Source organism: Amblyraja radiata, chromosome 16 (assembly GCF_010909765.2).
Source record: "Amblyraja radiata isolate CabotCenter1 chromosome 16, sAmbRad1.1.pri, whole genome shotgun sequence".
NCBI classification, from domain to species: Eukaryota; Metazoa; Chordata; class Chondrichthyes; order Rajiformes; family Rajidae; genus Amblyraja; species Amblyraja radiata.
Window position 1 is genome coordinate 18,311,784 of NC_045971.1, and position 17,589 is coordinate 18,329,372.

The 17,589-nt window shown below is 42.4% G+C and overlaps 1 protein-coding gene across 1 annotated transcript in view; it reads right to left on the reverse strand.

Annotated features, from left to right (window-relative positions):
* Positions 1-224: 224 nt before the first annotated feature.
* meox1 (mesenchyme homeobox 1) overlaps positions 225-17,589 on the reverse strand; it is a 32,232-nt gene continuing 14,867 nt past the window's right edge. Inside the window, exons 2-3 of the mRNA XM_033035273.1 lie at positions 7,162-7,334; positions 225-925 (exon numbers count right to left, since the gene is read on the reverse strand). Of these exons, the coding sequence (XP_032891164.1) occupies positions 731-925; positions 7,162-7,334 (368 nt within the window). The 3' untranslated portion in view covers positions 225-730. The remainder of the gene's footprint in view (positions 926-7,161; positions 7,335-17,589) is intronic.

A 17,589-nucleotide genomic window follows, 5' to 3' on the forward strand; every position in this document is an offset into this window, starting at 1 on the left:
CGCACGATTTTTGTTTTGCAGAAATAAGCATTAGTACGCAGCTCTGGTTTAGCACAGCCAAAAATGGTGAAACCCAATGTCTCGGCAATTGACCGTTAAATTAATTGACTTATTGCCAAAAGAAGAATTTCATATAATGACATGAAACCAATAGTAATGTTGTCACTTCACAACCCATACATTATTGGCTTAAAACGCCACTCAAAATAAATCCCTTGAAAATATTTGCTTTATAAATCATTTTGACAAAATCTTTAATGATAATAAATGAGTATTTAACATAGTGTTTTACTGAATAGGTTTATTTTACATATGCCTAATATACGATGGAAAACTTGCCACTACAGGACTATCCACTTCCATTTTCTGGTTTTATCTCCATAATGTTTAATTTAACACGGTTTGAACCAATGTTTTTTTTCTCATTATGTACACAACAAAACTGCAAGCTAAGTTTTCTTAACAAAGCAAAGTAAATAACATTTTGTTGAAATGGTTAATGAATCCATGGATTTGAAATCTGATTTTTTTTGCTATAATACAAAACAAAATGTTCATGATCAATAAATGGTGCTCAACGAACTTTGGTTTCAAAGCTGAATGAGTCCAAGGAGATGATGTTCCCATTTTCCTCTGAGGTTGGTCAAGTTGACACTTGATGTTAAATAGGAGATCTCATCAAATTTAAGGGCACTATATAATCCAAATCTGATGGGTATGGCCACTGGCTTTATCTAATACCGTCTTGCATTGTTTCTTTACTGTCCACTAAGCCCTCAATTTGGCTCTTTCCATCAGTGTTCCTGAGATTTGTGTCAGGAGTCACGCAGTCCACGTCATCTGGTTCTTGACTCTGTGGTGAAATTGGTTGTCCACCTTTGACACGCTTCCACTTCATTCTTCTGTTCTGGAACCAGACCTTCACCTAAGGAACAAAGGGTCACAATTCACGACTGTTCCAGGTGTTAAACTTGCTTCCCGCACCATCACCCCACAACATATCATCCTCAAAATACATATCCTCGCTAACCCCACCAAATGGCAATTCATCAACATTCCCCTGAGTTGATGGGATAATCACCACATACGTGGGTGAATAATCGGAGAGTAACTTATCATAATAAAACTTTCAGAACTGTAGTGGTCATGGTGTAATTTAGACGGTAATGAAGTCTGAAAACTGTAACATCAGAAACAACTTCAGTCCAACAACAATCAGGCTATTGAATACCACAATCTCCAACTAAACTCCAAATAACAAAATGTCTGGGTTGCACTAGGGACTTTGGACGTTGTTATATTTTTGCATTATATTGTTCTTTTTATTAATTGAACCTTTCTTTGTTTGTTTTAATGTGCTATCCATTGAGTAGTGTGTTTAGAAACCTGTGGTGTTGCTGCAAATAAGAATTTAATTGTTCCATTTCAGGACAAATGACAATAAAACACCCTTGACTCTTTATCTCTTTCTTGACTCTTGATCCCTGTTCTCAAAGATTTGTGCTTTAACATCTATGTTCAAATTTCCTTCTTAAAGTCATGGTGTTGTCACAGGGCCACAGGTACACAAGAGCTTGTCATGTTGACCATGGTTCAAATGTGATTAAAAGATCATGAGTGTAAAGATGTGGAGTGGAAAGATTGCCTGATTTCTACCTCTATTCCACTCCAACATATCTAATTTAGGTGCCATCACCAATCCCTTCCAAGCATTAGTTAATAGATCAGAAGATCAAAAGTGATAGGAGTACAATGATGCCATTAACCCATCAAGCCTAGTCCACCATTCAATCATGGCTGATCTATCTCTCCCTCCTAACTCCATTCTCCTGCCTTCTCCCCATAACCTCTGACACCCATACTAATCAAGAATCTATCTACCTCTGCCTTAAATATATCTACTGACTTTGCCTCCATGGCCTTCTGTTGCAAAGAATTCCACAGATTCACCACCCTCTGACTCAATACATTTCTCCTCATCTCCTTCCTAAAAGTACGTCCTTTAATTCTAAGGCTATGACCTTTAGTCCTAGACTAGAAGCATCCTCTCCACATCCACTCTATCCAAGCCTATTGGATATCCAAGGGGGTGGGAGATTGCAACCTTCACGTGGTCCGCCCTGTTTTAAAGAATGCAATCAACCTGGTGTGCACAATCAAATAAGATCAAATAGAACAAGTTGTCCTACAACTTTAGGCTGTGCACGCCATACGCAAGAAGAGGAGAAGGATATCCAAGCCTAATCCAAGCGCAGCTATTGAATCTGACAAATTCCTGCAGAACGCCGCTCAGAAATCTCTGCCCCAGTAACAGCAAGCACAGGAATGAAATGTAGGTGACAACATCCTTGATGGTTTACTTCTTAATTGCTGTTATCAGTGCAGCTAGTAGATCCATCGCCTCACAATGCCAGAACCAGGTTCATTCCCGACCCCGGATGCTATGTGTGTGGGGTTTGCACGCTTTCCCTGTGACCCCATGATTTAGCTCTGGATACCCTGGCTTCCTCCCACATCTCTAAAATATACAAATTAAATGGCCCTGGTAAAAGCTGAGGAAAGTTGATGGAAATGTGGGGAGCTAAAAATAGCTCCAATTGAATGAACATAGGAATTGTGTAAACAGGTGATTGTGGTCAGAGTGGACCTGCTGGGCTGAAGGGCCTTTTTCCCTCATTAACAAGCATAGGGGTGGGTTGAGAAAGATGGGGGTGGTTGAGAAAGATGGGGATGAACGCAAGAATTTTGATTACTTTGTGCGTTTGTATCAGCCCAGTGTCTCAGTGCTTTAAGTAGAGAAGGCAATCAATAAAAACATGAAGAACCATAAAAACATTTAAATCCATCAAGGCAGTGTATGAAAATACTATAGTTACATTGTGCTTTGTAGTGTGGATGCAATAAAAAAATAGATTGCATTCCAGTTTAAAGATTGCTTGGCAGAAATTTACTGTATGAGGGTGTTGGTTACAGAGAGACGTTGGCCAGACTGCAACTTTATTCCTTGAAGTACAAAGAGCTGAGAGGTGATCTGATAGAGGGGTATAAAATCATGAGGGGAATAGATAGGATGAATGTCTTTTTCACAGGGCAGGGGAATCGAAAACAAGAGCAAAGGGCCATAAGCCTAAGGTGCCAGAGGAAATATTTAAAAGGGACCTGAGGGGCAACTTCACAGAGGGTGGTGGGTGTATGGAACAAGCTACCAGAGAAAGTGGTGAGGCAGGTTCAATAAGAGCACCAGAGGTATTAGGACAGGTACATGAATAGAAAAGGTCATGAGCGATGTGGGCTAAATGTGGGCAAATTATACTGAGATTAACACCTTGGTTGTCACTGATAGGTTGGGCTGAAGGGCCTTTAGAGATACTGTGTGGAAACAGTCTTTTTGGCCCACCAAGTCTGTGCCGACCAACGATCACCCCGTACACTAACACTATCATACACCCTAGGAGAATTTACAATTTTACCACAGCCAATTAACCTACAAACCTGTATGCCTTTGGAGTGTGGGAGGAAACCAGAGCACCCGGAAAAAACCCACGCGGTTACATGGGGAATGTACAAACTCTATACAGAGAGCGCCCGTTGTCAGGATCGAACCTGGGTCTCTGGTGCAGCAGCAACTCTACCCGCTGTGCCACTGTGCCACTGTGCCGCTCTCCAGCTGTGCTTTTGGAGCTTTTTGTCTCTAATATTTCATTTAGTACTTCATCTTTTGATAACCAAAGCACTGTGTTCCTGCAACAGCAACACCAATCTAAACTAAACTAAGTTGAGAAATCTTTCCTTATTTATGAAAATACACGACAACAAAGAGATGAATTGCCCTCAAATTATGAGTTCAAATTTGTAATTTAACAGGTTAATTTTTGCCTCTGTGACCACATAGGGACTACAGAGCACTGGAACAACAAATGCCATAACCAGCAGCTAGAGGTTTTGTGAAGTGATTAATCTGTACTTTGCACAATAGTGTATTTATAAAACCAAATTCCTAATTCATGAATAACTACTTTTCCACAAAACTCTTCACTTACCAGAAATTCATAGATTTTCTGTGGAACTAATATCAATGCGGCATCTCCTGCCCAGCTTGTTGCTATAAATGGAAGTGCAACAAAGAGCTCTATGGTACCTTAAGAATTATTGGACTGGCAAACGATAATGTCTGCAGCCAAGTTAAAAGATGCAGTAAAAGCAGAGAGCAATGCAGGAGGAAAAAGTAGACTCAATTAATAGGAATTTGCACTTACTGGAATAGACAGAGCCAGGAAATTGTCCCCGCTCTCCAATTCATTCAAAAATAAATATGGATTGGTCTACTGTTTGAACAAGTCTAAGTTAATATTTGTAGGAAGGAACTGCAAATGCTGGTTTATTCCCAAAGATAGACAGGATTTCTCCAGAGATGTTGCCTGACGCGCTGAGTTACTTTGTTTATTAACATATTTAATAAGTTAATATATTTGGTGATTGATTATGTTGTGTTCAATTTGGAAATTGCATCTCAGGTTTAAGGTTTCGACATCGTCTAAGAAGTTTACCATCTTTTATTATATTTTGTTGATTTTTTTTTTGAAACAGCAATAATCCTAAAATCTCTATTTTCCCAGCGTTCACTATTGTTACTGTGAACTCCCGGATCCCCATAATTTGGATAATATTAATTTTAAAAGGCTGTGTTTCACAAAGGGTTCTTAAACATGTGTTTTTTTTTCAAGGAATTTCCATAAGATTCTTGACATTATAGTGCAATAGCAGGTGGTGAAAATGAAAGTACGATGTGGGGTCAAAGGGAAGTTCTCTTGTGGATGAAAACACCACACTGTGTTTTGTTGATGAATTCTCTGTAGAGTGACTCCGCGCTTCACAGATCCTGCACAGGACTTGCTGTCAAAGAAACCATATTTTTAAGAGAAAGAATGCAGTTCTGGAGATCCAGGTTTTTTTTTTTTTAGTTCTGTTCCTCCACTGCAGCTGGGTCTCACTCACACAGCGCTGTTCACTCATTCAAACGATTTAACTGCAAATCACAACCAGCATTCGAAAATAAAAGAGCTATTGCTCTTAAAATGGGCAGAAGGTTATGGCCTGTTTTAAGAGGAATCAATTGTAACCAGATGCCACTCAAATGAGGCACAGCAGGTTGTATGTTGTTTTAGCCTGTTGTTGGACTGGCTGAGTGTTTGGATGCAAACATTTTTAACAAATGTCCTTCCTCAAGAAGAACGAATGTCTCAATCACTCTGTTACTCAAAACAAAATAGTCTCCCATTTCTTTTGGCATTCTGCGTGCAGTTTTCTCTCTTTGCTGGCGTTCTGGACACCGTTGCTTGTACTGATGTGGAGGACACGTTCTGCAGGTTATCCTACTTTCTTGACCATCAACCTATCATCAGTCTACCCTCAGTTTCAGCGTTTCCTACATTATATTCAGAAAAAAATAACCCTCTAGTGCTGTTCCAAGGAATGTGGTTCAGCACTTCAAAAATTTCCATTACTAATCCTCAACGTGAAGCCCAAAAATAATAATATTTGACACACTGCATGATTACTAGGTTTGGCACATAACATGTTGCTTAAGCTCATCATGAAAATAATATGGTAGAACATTCGATAGGCAGCTTCAGGAACTGGATTTGAACTGCCCCTTCTTCTGACACGCAACCATTTTTCCTTCGCTCTTAGCTCCAAGAGTTAAACTCAAAATTACTCAAAATTACTCCACTCAAAATTAAATCTAGGCAGAAGATAGACACAAAAAGCTGGAGTAGCTCAGCGGGTCAGTCAGCATCTCTGGAGAAAAGGAATAGGTGACGTTTCGGGTCGAGACCCTTCTTCAGACTGAAGTTTGAAGAAAGGTCTCAACCTAAAACGTCACCTATTCCTTTTCTCCAGGGATGCTGACCCACTGAGTTACTCGAGCTTTTTGTGTCTATCTTCGGTTTAAACCAGCATCTGCAGTTCCTTCCTACACATTAAATCTAGGCATCCTTGAGCAAGGTCTTTGTGGGCATGGATACTCACTGTAGGGCAGATAATTCAGAACTAATTGGCGGTCATAGACAGATGTCTCCATTAGGACCAGAGGCCAAAGCCTCAGAATAAAAGGACGTACCTTTAGAAAGGAGATGAGAAGGAATTTCTTTAGTCTGAGGGTGGTGAATCTGTGGAATTCATTGGCTGTGGAGGCCAAGTCAATGGATATATTTATGGTGGAGATTGATAGATGTTTGATTAATAAGGGTGTCAGGGATTACAGGGCAAAGGCAGGAGAATGGGGTTGAGAGGGAAAGATAGATCAACCATGTTTGAATGGCAGAGTAGACATGATGGGTCAAATGGAGGTATTTTGTTCCTAGAACCTATGAACATGAGATGCCAGTGTAAAGAGAATGACAACAAGTGCTGTGTTCTACAGAGCTGACATTTCCTCCTTTTCGTTAACAAGAACTTGCTCCATCGTGCCATCTTGGCTAACAAAGATTTCAAGCTCATCGCCTTCCCTGCAGGAGAACACAATTCTTGCCCACTTGTTTAACTCTAATCAGAGGTTCTCTAGACAGAGACAAGGCTCATGTTCCAAGGCTCATGTTCCAGGCAGAAAACACAAAGTGCTGGAGGAACTCAGCGGGTCAGGCAGCATCTGTGGTGGGAAATGGACAGACGATGTTTCGAGTCGAGACTGGGGAGAAAGCTGGAAAAGAGAGGTGAGGGAGGGGCAAGTGATAGGTGGATACAGGTGAGGTGGGGGGGGGCTCTATTCGGTAGATGGGTTAAATAAGTCACAAAGGCTGGAGGTGAAAAAGAGACAAAAGGAGAGAAGGGAAGAAGTGTAACATAAAGCTGGAGGGAGGGAGGGAATAGGGGAAAGGGGGGAGGGGGAAGAGGGAGATAAAAGGACTGAGTTCCTCCAGCCTTTTGTTTTTTGCTCAGGATTCCAGCATCTGCAGTTTCTTGTGTCTCCCATATCCAAGGCCTATATTTACTGCAGCAGTCAGTAACTATGATTTCAACATCAGTTTGTCAAAGGCGAACCTTGATGTACAGAGGGAAGGTTTGAATGTATATTAAAGACCAGAAGACAATAATAAAAACAAAATAAAATACTTGTTTATTGACTGGATAAATGAATAGCCAATGAAATGAAATAATTACCTGTCTTTCTGTGAGATCCAAGTTAACTGCGATCTCATATCGCCGGAGTCTGGTCAGATAATTATGGTGGGCAAATTCAGCCTCTAGTTCTCGAATCTGTTCTTTAGTGAATGCTGTCCTTTCTTTCCTGGCCTTGTTGTTAGACTCTGACTTGTAATTTGAATCTTGAGTTTCTGCAACGAGTTACAACAGCGTATGGTTACAAATGATATCCGTGCTTCCTCGAGTTTTGCAGTGTTGCATGTTTAGTTTAGTTTTGGTTTAGTTTAGAGATACTGCAAGGAAACATTCCCTTCAGCCCATCGAGTCCGTGCCGGCCATCGATCACCCGTGCACTATGGGCGACACGGTGGTGTAGAGGTAGAGCTGCTGCTTTACAGCGCCAGAGACCCGGGTTCGATCCTGGCTACGGGCGCTTGTCTGTGCAGAGTTTGTACGTTCTCCCCAAGACCCGCGTGGGTTTTCTCCGGGATCTCCGGTTTCCTCCCACACTCCAAAGACGTGCAGGTTTGTCGGTTAATTGGCTTGGTATAAATGTAAAATTGCCCCTAGTGTGTGTAGGGTAGTGTTAATGTGCGGGGACCGCTGGTGGGCGAGGCCTTGATGGACCGATGTTTCTGCGCCATGTCTCTAAACTAAACCTATCATTAGTTCTGTGGTATCCCATTTTTGTATCCCATACAATAGGGACAATTTATGGAGGCCTACAAACCTGCACACCTTTGGAATGTGGAAACTTAGGAAACTGGAGCACCCGAAGAAAGCCATGTGGTCACAAGGAGAATGTACAAACTCCGCACAGGCGCATCCGTAGTCAGGATCGAACCCAGGTCGTGTGAGGCAGTAGCTCAACAGATGAGCCACTGTGCCGCCCCTTGTAAGGACAAAATATGTAATTTCTGCTTTGCAATTATTAAAACATGGTTCGCTATGCCTGTTTAAGTTGTGAAGGCCCCTGTTACAAAACTTAAAAGAACAGCAGGAAACCATCAGGGTCTTCTGGACAACATTCCACTTTCACCATCACCGCTGTAATAGAGATGACCTGCTGTCTGTGAGATGGTGATGGTGCAGGCTCATTTGTTTTTACACGTAACACTCCTACACGTCATAAGCATTGCATGGTCTGAAATGAAACAAAGTATTGGAGCAACTCAGTGCGTCAGGCAGCATGTCAAGAGAACATGCATAGGTGAATTTTCGTGTCTGGACCTTTCTTCAGACTGATGTCTCCCTCTGGTATCCTGCTGCTTGTTTCTATATTTTAACGGTCCACTGTGAAGTTCTGTGAGACCCTCTCTCACTGCTCCCCCTCAGTGATTCTTGCTGAAATCAGGGTCTCAAAACGTCACCTATCCATGTTCTCCACAGATGCTGCCTGACCCGCTGAGTCACTCCAGCACTTTTTTAAAATTGTAAACCAGCATCTGCAGTTCCTTGTTTCTGTGCTTTATCTGAAATCTTTGAAATTATTTTGGTTTAGTTTAGGGGATACAGCATGGGAACAGGCCCTTCAGCCCATCTAGTCCATGCCGACATTGGATCACCTGTCCACATTAGTTCTATATTGTCCCACTTTCGCATCCACTCACTACACTTTAGAGGCCAATTAACCTACAAACCCGCACGTCTTAGAGATGTGGGAAGAAAGTTGGGCACCTGGAGGAAACCCACGTGGCCACGAGGAGAACATACAAACTCCATACAGACAGTGGCTGAGGGCAGGATCGAACCCAGGTCTCTGGCAAGGTCTTATAAGCGGCCGAATCAATGTTAAATGGTAAATTGTGATTCATAACTATAGATTGGATGATATACATAGATATATATTAGTATAATTCAAAGTATCTTACATCATTCAAATAACCACAATAAAAGGACATTTGCATGTATGTGGGATTTTTTTCATCTTCAAGATGTCCAGTTATGTTAGTCATCAACTTACTTATAAACTGAAGTCCTGAGGAAATAGGGCATCAAGCAGATTGTGCACAGTGGGAACCAAACATTAAACCCAGGGCAATCCATTTGGAAATTATTTGTTGAAGGATAAATGTTGCTCTGCAAATTGGGGGAAGAATTGCTCTCCTTCAACTGTTTTAATGGGATTTCTTTGACGACCATCTGCATATGGGAGTTTCATAATGTTCATCTCGCATACTGAACTCAGAAGCTGGTAGAGCTGCTGCCTCATGGCCCCAGAGGCTCGGGTTCGATCCTGATCTTGGTGCTGTCAATGTGGAGTTTACACGTTCTCTCTGTGACTGTGTGGGTTTCCTCTGGGTGCTCCGGTTTCCTCCCACATCCTAAATACGTGTGGGTTTTTTAGTTAATTGGCCTTCTGTAAATTGCCCCCAGTGTGTAGGGAGTGGACGTGAATTGGTGATCGATGGGCGCGTAGACATGGTGGACCGAAGGGCCTTTTTTCATGCTGTAACTCTAAATTAAACTAAACTAACTCCAACAATTCTGCACTAGAATGGGGCTTGAGCTCAAAGCTTTATAACGCAAAGCTAAGAGTGAGTAAAACTGTCACTGAAAGTGTCTGATGAGATTCAGTCGGTGGCACTCAACCAGGTAATCATGTGTTAAATTACATGGTCTTGAGGAAGCGCAAAGGTGACATAACGTATGGAGTAACTCAGAGGGTCGGGCAGCATCCCGAGAGAACATGGATGAGTGACGTTTAGTTTAGTTGAGTTGAGTTTAGTTTAGAGATCCAGCATGGAAACAGGACCTTCAGACCACCGAGTCTGCGCCGACCAGCGACCCCCGCACACCAACACTTTCCTACACACATTAGGGACAATTTTGAAATTTTACTAAGCCAATTAGCTGACAAAAGTTTGTCTTTTAAGTGTGGGGAGAAACCAGAGGACCCGGAAAAGACCCACACAGGTCACGGGGAAAACGTACAAACTCCGTAAAGACAGCACCAGGATCAAATCCGGGTCTCTGGCGCTGTAAGGCAGCAACTCTACTGCTGCGCCACCGTGCCACCCGGCCCAGGCAGCATCCCTAATGAACATGGATGGGTAACGTTTCGGGTCGGGACCTTTCACCGAAACATCACCGTTCCATGTTCTCCAGAGTTGCTGCTTGAATCCTCTTATTTACTCCAGCACATTGTGTTTTTCTGGTAAACCAGCATGTACCTTTCAAGGTGCTTGCAAAGGTGACATGCACAGTGCCCTGCTCAATATTTATTGCTCAACCATTACTGAAATAAATGATCTAAACATTATCACGGCTTGTGGGAATTTTGCTACTTTCAAATTAGTGCTCCATACAATGTCAAAGTGACCACACTTTAAAAGCACTTCATTGGCGAGAAGGTACTCGAGATGCCCTGGTAAAGATGATCCCAAATAACTGAGACTTTTTCTTTTTAATCTGCAACATAATTTTAATTAGTGAATCTCCTCGTTGGTTAACATAGAGGTTAGCCTGTAGGGGGAATGTACATCTCTTGGCACTGAAGTTCATGGCAGATGTTGATGGGATTTCAGGGCTGACCTGCCGAATGATGTTCAGCATTTGATTGCAATGTGGGACTAATTTTGGAATTATGCTGCAATTAAGATTGGGATTGCTTTGGCAATGACCCAGCACAGACATCATGGGCCAAAAGGCCTTCTTCTGGGATCTAAACATCTATGGTCTTTGTGATTTGTATTCACTTTGTGCTATTTGCAATTAATGAGCAGATGGAAACATTATGACAACAGTGGGAGATCTCTGGTTTCACCTACCAATATTCACGATAGCAACAGGGGAATAATCTGAATTAATTTCGAGTTCACATTTTTAGGATGCCTCCGTGTACTTCACAGCAATGTTATTCGGTACCGAAGACAATTTAAAGTTATGGTCTTTATAACAATCAAAATTATTTTATTATATTCTATCAATCCTCTGTAGGTGTAAATAGAACGACTGGTTGCATCATGTCGACAACTAGAATGCCCATAAACAAAGGACACTACAGGGAGTAGACACGAGGAATTGCAGATGCTGGAAACTTGTGTAGAACACAAAGTGCTGGAGTAACTCAGCAGGTCTGGCAGCATCTCTGGAGGACATGCCCTCCACTATAGAAAGTGGTGGACACTGCCCGGCCAATTGCAGGTACTGGCTTTCCCACCATCAACGGGATATATAGGAGACACAACCTCAAAAAGGCAGCAGATATCATCAAAGACCCACGCCATCCTGGCCATGCTCTCATTTCGCTGCCACCATCGGAGAGAAGGTACAGGAGCCTAAAAAACAGTGACCTCCAGAACAGCTTCTTTGCAGCAACCAACATGCTCTCGAACACTAACCTCAGTAACTAGACCCTCTATGGACTGTGTCTGAGGTTGCACTTCTGTTTTTTGCATGATTATGGTTACCTGGTATTACAGTTATTAATTCATTGTATTTTTTATGATTATATCTTATCTGTGTGCCATAGTGTTATGGGCCTGCTAAGCTGCAGCAAGGAAGAATTTCATCATGCCCTTGTCGGTACGTGTGACAGCTAAACACACTTGACCCTTGTCATTTACTATTACTGGTGAAACTCTAACATAATTTCACAATGCTCGGGTAATTTCCCCATTGTCCACTGATCTGCATTTATAGTACTTTCTAACTTTGTCATTTCTGGAATATTTCTGGAATATTCTGCACTCCACGGCTGTTTGACTGGCTATTTGACTGTAGATAGCGGTTGTCTTTATACAAGGTCCGTGCTCCTTACACCAGGAACACTAGAAGGAGGTTTTAAAATTTACTCTTAAAAGAAACTGCAGAAAATGCGAAAAACGCTCAGAAGATCAGGCGGTTCAGGGGGAGAGAGAAACACTTCACATTTCAGGCCAATGATCGTTCATTAGAACCTCGGTGCCAAAACAAATTGACCCGAAACTTCTCTCTCCTCGGGCTGCCTGATCTGCTGAGTAGCCTCAGCATATTCCTTTTTTAGTTCACATTTCCAGCATCAGTTCTTTTTTGGGTTTTTGATGATTTGACCCTTTCTTAGTCCAAGTTTGCTGAGCAATTCTTGTAAACCCCATCATCTGCTGCTTAATAGACCAGTGAATTAAGCACAAACTATAGCAAGGGCTCTTCTGATTGTGAAGAGCAGCATCAAGTTGGAGAGTCTGACAAACCTTTTAAGTTTCAAACACGTCTTAGATCATGCTGTAGAACTCTTGCCTCTGACTCAGAGATCTGTGATCTCAATAAAGCTTCAGAGGTTCGAAGCAAACCCTTTAGCGTCTTTGCGTGGCACCGCAGCGCTTCTGTACAGCGCCAGAGACCCGGGTTCGATCCTGACTATGGGTGCTCTCTGTACGGAGTTTGTACTTTCACCCTGCGTGAGTCTTCTCCAGATGCCCCGGTTTCCTCCCACACTCCAAAGACGTACAGGCTTGTAGGTTAATTGACTTCTGTAAATAGTCAATTGTCCCGAATGTGTAGGGGAGAACGAGTGTGCGTGGTGATCGCTGGTCAGTGCAAACGGTGGGCCGAAGGGCCTGTTTCCCTGCTGTATCTCTAAAGCCTAATGCAGTACTACAGAACTAATTCACTGCCAGTTTCATCTAGATTTTAAAATGGGCATATTATATCTCAAGATCCTATTCATAATTCTCTCTAATGCCCTAGACAATGTACTTCCTCACAAAGGATATTATAAAGGATATACAATATTATCTGGTCTTCAGCATGCTGCTGCCTGAGAGGAATGCTGAGATTGGATGCATTACACTTTGACTACATTTCAAGATGTTTCGTGGAGATACAAGGAACTGCAGATGCTGGAATCTTGAGCAAAACACAAAGTGCTGGAAGAACTCAGGAGTCCAGGCAGAATTTCAAGGTTACAAGTTATAGGAGTAGAATTAGGCCATTCAGCCCATCAATTTTACTCCGCCATTCAATCATGCCTGATCTCTGCCACCTAATCCCATTTTCCTGCCTTCTCCCCATAACACTCGATACCCTTTCTAATCAAGAACTTGCCTATCTCTGCCATCTGTTGAGGGAATGGACTGACGATGTTTCCAATCAAGAACCTATCAATCTCAGCTATAAAAATATCTCATGACTAAGCCTCCACAGTCATCAGTGGTAATGAATTTCACAGATACAAAGAAGTTCCTCATCATCTCCATTCTAAAGGTACGTCCTCTTATTCCAGTCCGAGACTCTCACACTACTGGAAATATCCTCTCCACATCCACTCTATCTAGGCCTCTCAATGAAATCCCCTCCTCATCCTTCTAAACTCCAGCGAGTACAGGCCCAGAGCCACCAGCCACTCCTCATACATTAACTGAATCATCCCTGGGATCATTCTCGCAAACCTCCTCTGGACCCTCTCATGGTCATAAAAGGCAAGGCATAAATGCAACTTCCTGCGTTCTCACCACTAAAGTTATACAAATAGGCCAGGTGTTAAATACTAAAATCCATAAAGCAGCAGACCGTTTAAGGGTACAGGTTCAGTATTGCAGGCTAAAAGCCAAACAGAATCTACAAATAATGGGCGGCACAGTGGCACCGCAGTCGAGCTTCTGCCTCACACTCAGCGCCAAAGACCAGGATTCGATCCTAACCTTGAATGCTGTGTCTGTGCAGACTTTGTACATTCTCCCTGTGACCACGTAGGATTTTCTCCAGGTGATCTTGTATCCCCCCCAGTTCCCAAAGACGTGCAGGCTTGTAAGTTAATTGGCTGCTGTAAATTGCCACTAGTATGTTGGGTGGGATAGCATAGAACTAGCATGGACAGGTGATCAATGATGGACTTGGTGGGCTGAACGGCCTGTTTCCATGCTGTATCTCTAAACTGTACACTAAAATAAGGAACATATTGCATGGGACTTGCGGAAGAATGGCAATGATTAAGGAAGGCATCTGTATCTAGAAGGTGTAAAAACAATAGACTTGCAATGCCAAACATAGCAAGGAAGAAATTTATCTTAATTGCGATGACCTCACCGGGGCAGAATTCCAAATGCCATCTGCTTTTTAAAAAATAAATCACGCTATTTCCTTTTTGAAACCACACTCCAAGCTACATATCTCCAGCACAATAAAAAACAGAGCTAAAAGGTACAGCATGGCTCTGGCGAACTGAACCATCAACACATTGACTCATTGACCTGTTAAAGAGGAAATCCACCTTCAGAGCTGCAAGAGCTTTCATTGTAAGCTTTACTAAATCTCCCAGATGGAAAAGGAACTCTGATTGCAACAATACAAATTTGGCAAGAGCAGCACCAAGTGAAAGCCAGGCTTCCTCTTGCAGTGGAATAGGAAAAAATTGGACAATCACTCTTTTGTGGATGTACGCACAATGTAAATGTAATAACTTTCAGGAAGGGCAATTAAACTCACACATATTACATGTAATAGCACAATTACACACAAGTCATACAGTCTTACAGCACGGAAACAAGCCTCTCGGCCTAGTTCATCCCTGCCAACCATGATGCCCCATCTTAGTGCTTCCAAGATGGCGCCCAACCCAGGCGACAGTTTGCATGCTAGCCACAGAAGTAGATCTACAATCACATATTACAATCTCTCCACACTCTTAAATCTCTACTCCTGCAGCAACATTTCTTATTATACACTTGATTGTAACCATGTATTTTCCTTCTGCTGAATGGATAGCAGGCAACAAAAGCTTTTCACTGTACCTCGGAATATGTGACAATAAACTAAATAGAACTGAACTGAGCTAGTCCCACTTACCCACATTTACTCCCTATTCCTCTAAACATTTTCTAGCTATGTACCTATCCAATGAATTTTAAATGTTGCCTTGTGCCTGCCTCAATTACTTCATCTGGCATCTCATTCTATATACCCACCACCTACTGTGAGAAAAAATTGCCTGTCGGGTTCTGATTAAATATTTCCCATCTCACCTTAAACCTATGACATTGAGTTCTTGATGCCCCTACCCTGGGAGAAAGAGTCTATGCATTCACCTTATCCATGTCCCTCCTGATTTTATACACCTCTATAAAATCACCTCTCAGCCTCCTACACTCCAAGGAATAAAGCTTGCCCAACCTCTCCCTATAACTCCAGCCCTTGAGTCCTGAAAACATCCTTGTAACATCTTCCCTGCACTCTTTCTTTCTTAATCGCATTTTTCCTACAGCAGGTTGACCCAAGCTGAACACAATAATCTGTGCTTAAGAAGGAACTGCAGATGCTGGAAAATTGAAGGTAGACAAAAAGTGCTGGAGAAACTCAGCGGGTGCGGCAGCATCTATGGAGCGAAGGAAATAGGCAACGCTTCGGGCTGAAACCCTTCTTCAACTTTTGTCTACCTACAACACTCTGTGCAGCTTGTGCAAATCTAACACAACACTAGCATTGTATTAGTATTGTTACATTATTGTCACACGCACTGAGTTACAGTGAAAAGTTTTAGTTTGCATGCTATCGAATTAAATGAGGTCGTAGCATGCATGAGCACGTTCAGGCTAAAGGTAGTGAAAAGAGAAACATACCAGTGCATAATATGGTGTTACAGCATTTTAACATTACAGTTCAAGAGAAAAAGTCCAATATCCACAATGCGGTAGGTTGGAAGATTGGGATTACACCCCATCTTATGAGAGGACTGTTCATTAACTTGATAACAGCAGGGAAGATGCTGTTCCTCAGTCTGATGGTATGTGTTTTGAAGCTCTTGTATATTCAGAGAGAAGAGGCAGATGATGAGGGAGAGAAAGATCCTTGATTATTTTGACTGCTTTCTCGAGGCAGTGTAATGTGTAGATGGAGTCGATGATGGGGTGTTTGGTCTGTGTAATGAACTGGGCTACATCCACAACTCCCTGCGATTGTTTTGCATTCTTGGGCTGAGCTGTTCCCAAACCATGTGATGCAACAAATCTGTATGCTTATTACGATGCATCTGTCGACATTGGTGAGAGCCATTGGAGACATGCCGAACCTCCTTAGACACTTGAGGAAGTAGAGACATTGGTGTGCTCTCTGGCTGTATTTTCGATGTGGTTGGTCCAACATCCGATATACTTAATAATTGTAATGATTATTTATGTGGGAGGTGGAGGACTCTGGGTGTTCACCTTGTTATTGTTCTGCTCGAGACGTTGCAGGCTGAAGGAGGGAAGTAGACAGTCTGCTGTCCTCTAAACCCACCAATGATGAAGGGATAGAAATATGGAAAGAAAGCAGCAGGTACAGGCCATTCGGCCCTTCGAAGCCACTCTCCCACGCAAGGCTGACCTTCTATCTCAATACCAAATTCCCACTCTCTTCCCATACCACTTGAAGCCCTTGTTCAGTTTATTCTAGTTTAGAGATACAACATGGAAATAGGCCCTTCAGCCCACCGAATCAATGCCAACCTGTTCACACTGGTTCTATGTTATTCCACTTTCTCATCCACTCCCGACACACGAGGGCCAATTTAGAGGCCAATCAACCTACAAACTTGCACGTCTTTGAGATGTGGGATGAAATCAAAGCTCCCAGAGGAAGCCCAGCCAGTCACAGGGAGAACATGCAAACTCCACGCAGACAGCAACTGATGTCGGGATGGAACACGGGTCTCTGGCGCTGGTCGAGAGTCAAGAGAGTTTTATTGTCATGTGTCCCAGATAGGACAATGAAAGTCTTGCTTGCTCTAGATCGTTCTTGATTGAGATCTAGATCAAGAACACTCACTGAATCAAAGAACAGATTTAGGACCACTGATCTGAAACATTAACTTTGTTTCTTTATCCAGAAACACTCCCAGATTTGACCCACCATTTACTGTTTTATTAGGGATAAAATCATTCGCTCTCAAGGTCTCCTGCAGGTGATCCTGGTATCGTCCATATGGACCTCAGATGATAGAACTGTCATTGAACAAATTGTCAAGATGAAACAAGGCTATCAGGTCCCATGGAACTGGTCCATTTTGGATTCAGGAGGAGAAAAGAGGGAAAACAATTAAAAAATGAAGACTGAGGAAGAAACAACAATTTTTTTTTAAAGATTCTTAAGAGACAAAGGGAACTGCAGTGAGAAGGATTCTCACAAGAAGGATTCTCACTGGATACATTTTCATGAAAAATAATTCTACCTGCGTAAAAGCCTTTATAAATGGAAGATGATGTGACATCTCACAGCAGTTTTTCCAGCTGGAGATAATAATTCTATATGTTGGTCACTGCTCCTGGGTGTGGATAGGAAACGGTGTTATTTCCCAGGCTGACATTTTCAATTATTCAGTACGTTTAGTTTAATGTAGAGATACCATATGGAGACAAGCCCTTCGGCCCATCGGGTCCGCGCCGACCAACGATCATCCATACACTAGTTCTATCTGACACACTAGGGACAATTTACAAAAGCCAATCACATCACAAACCTGCACATCTTTGGTGTGTGGGAGGAAACCGG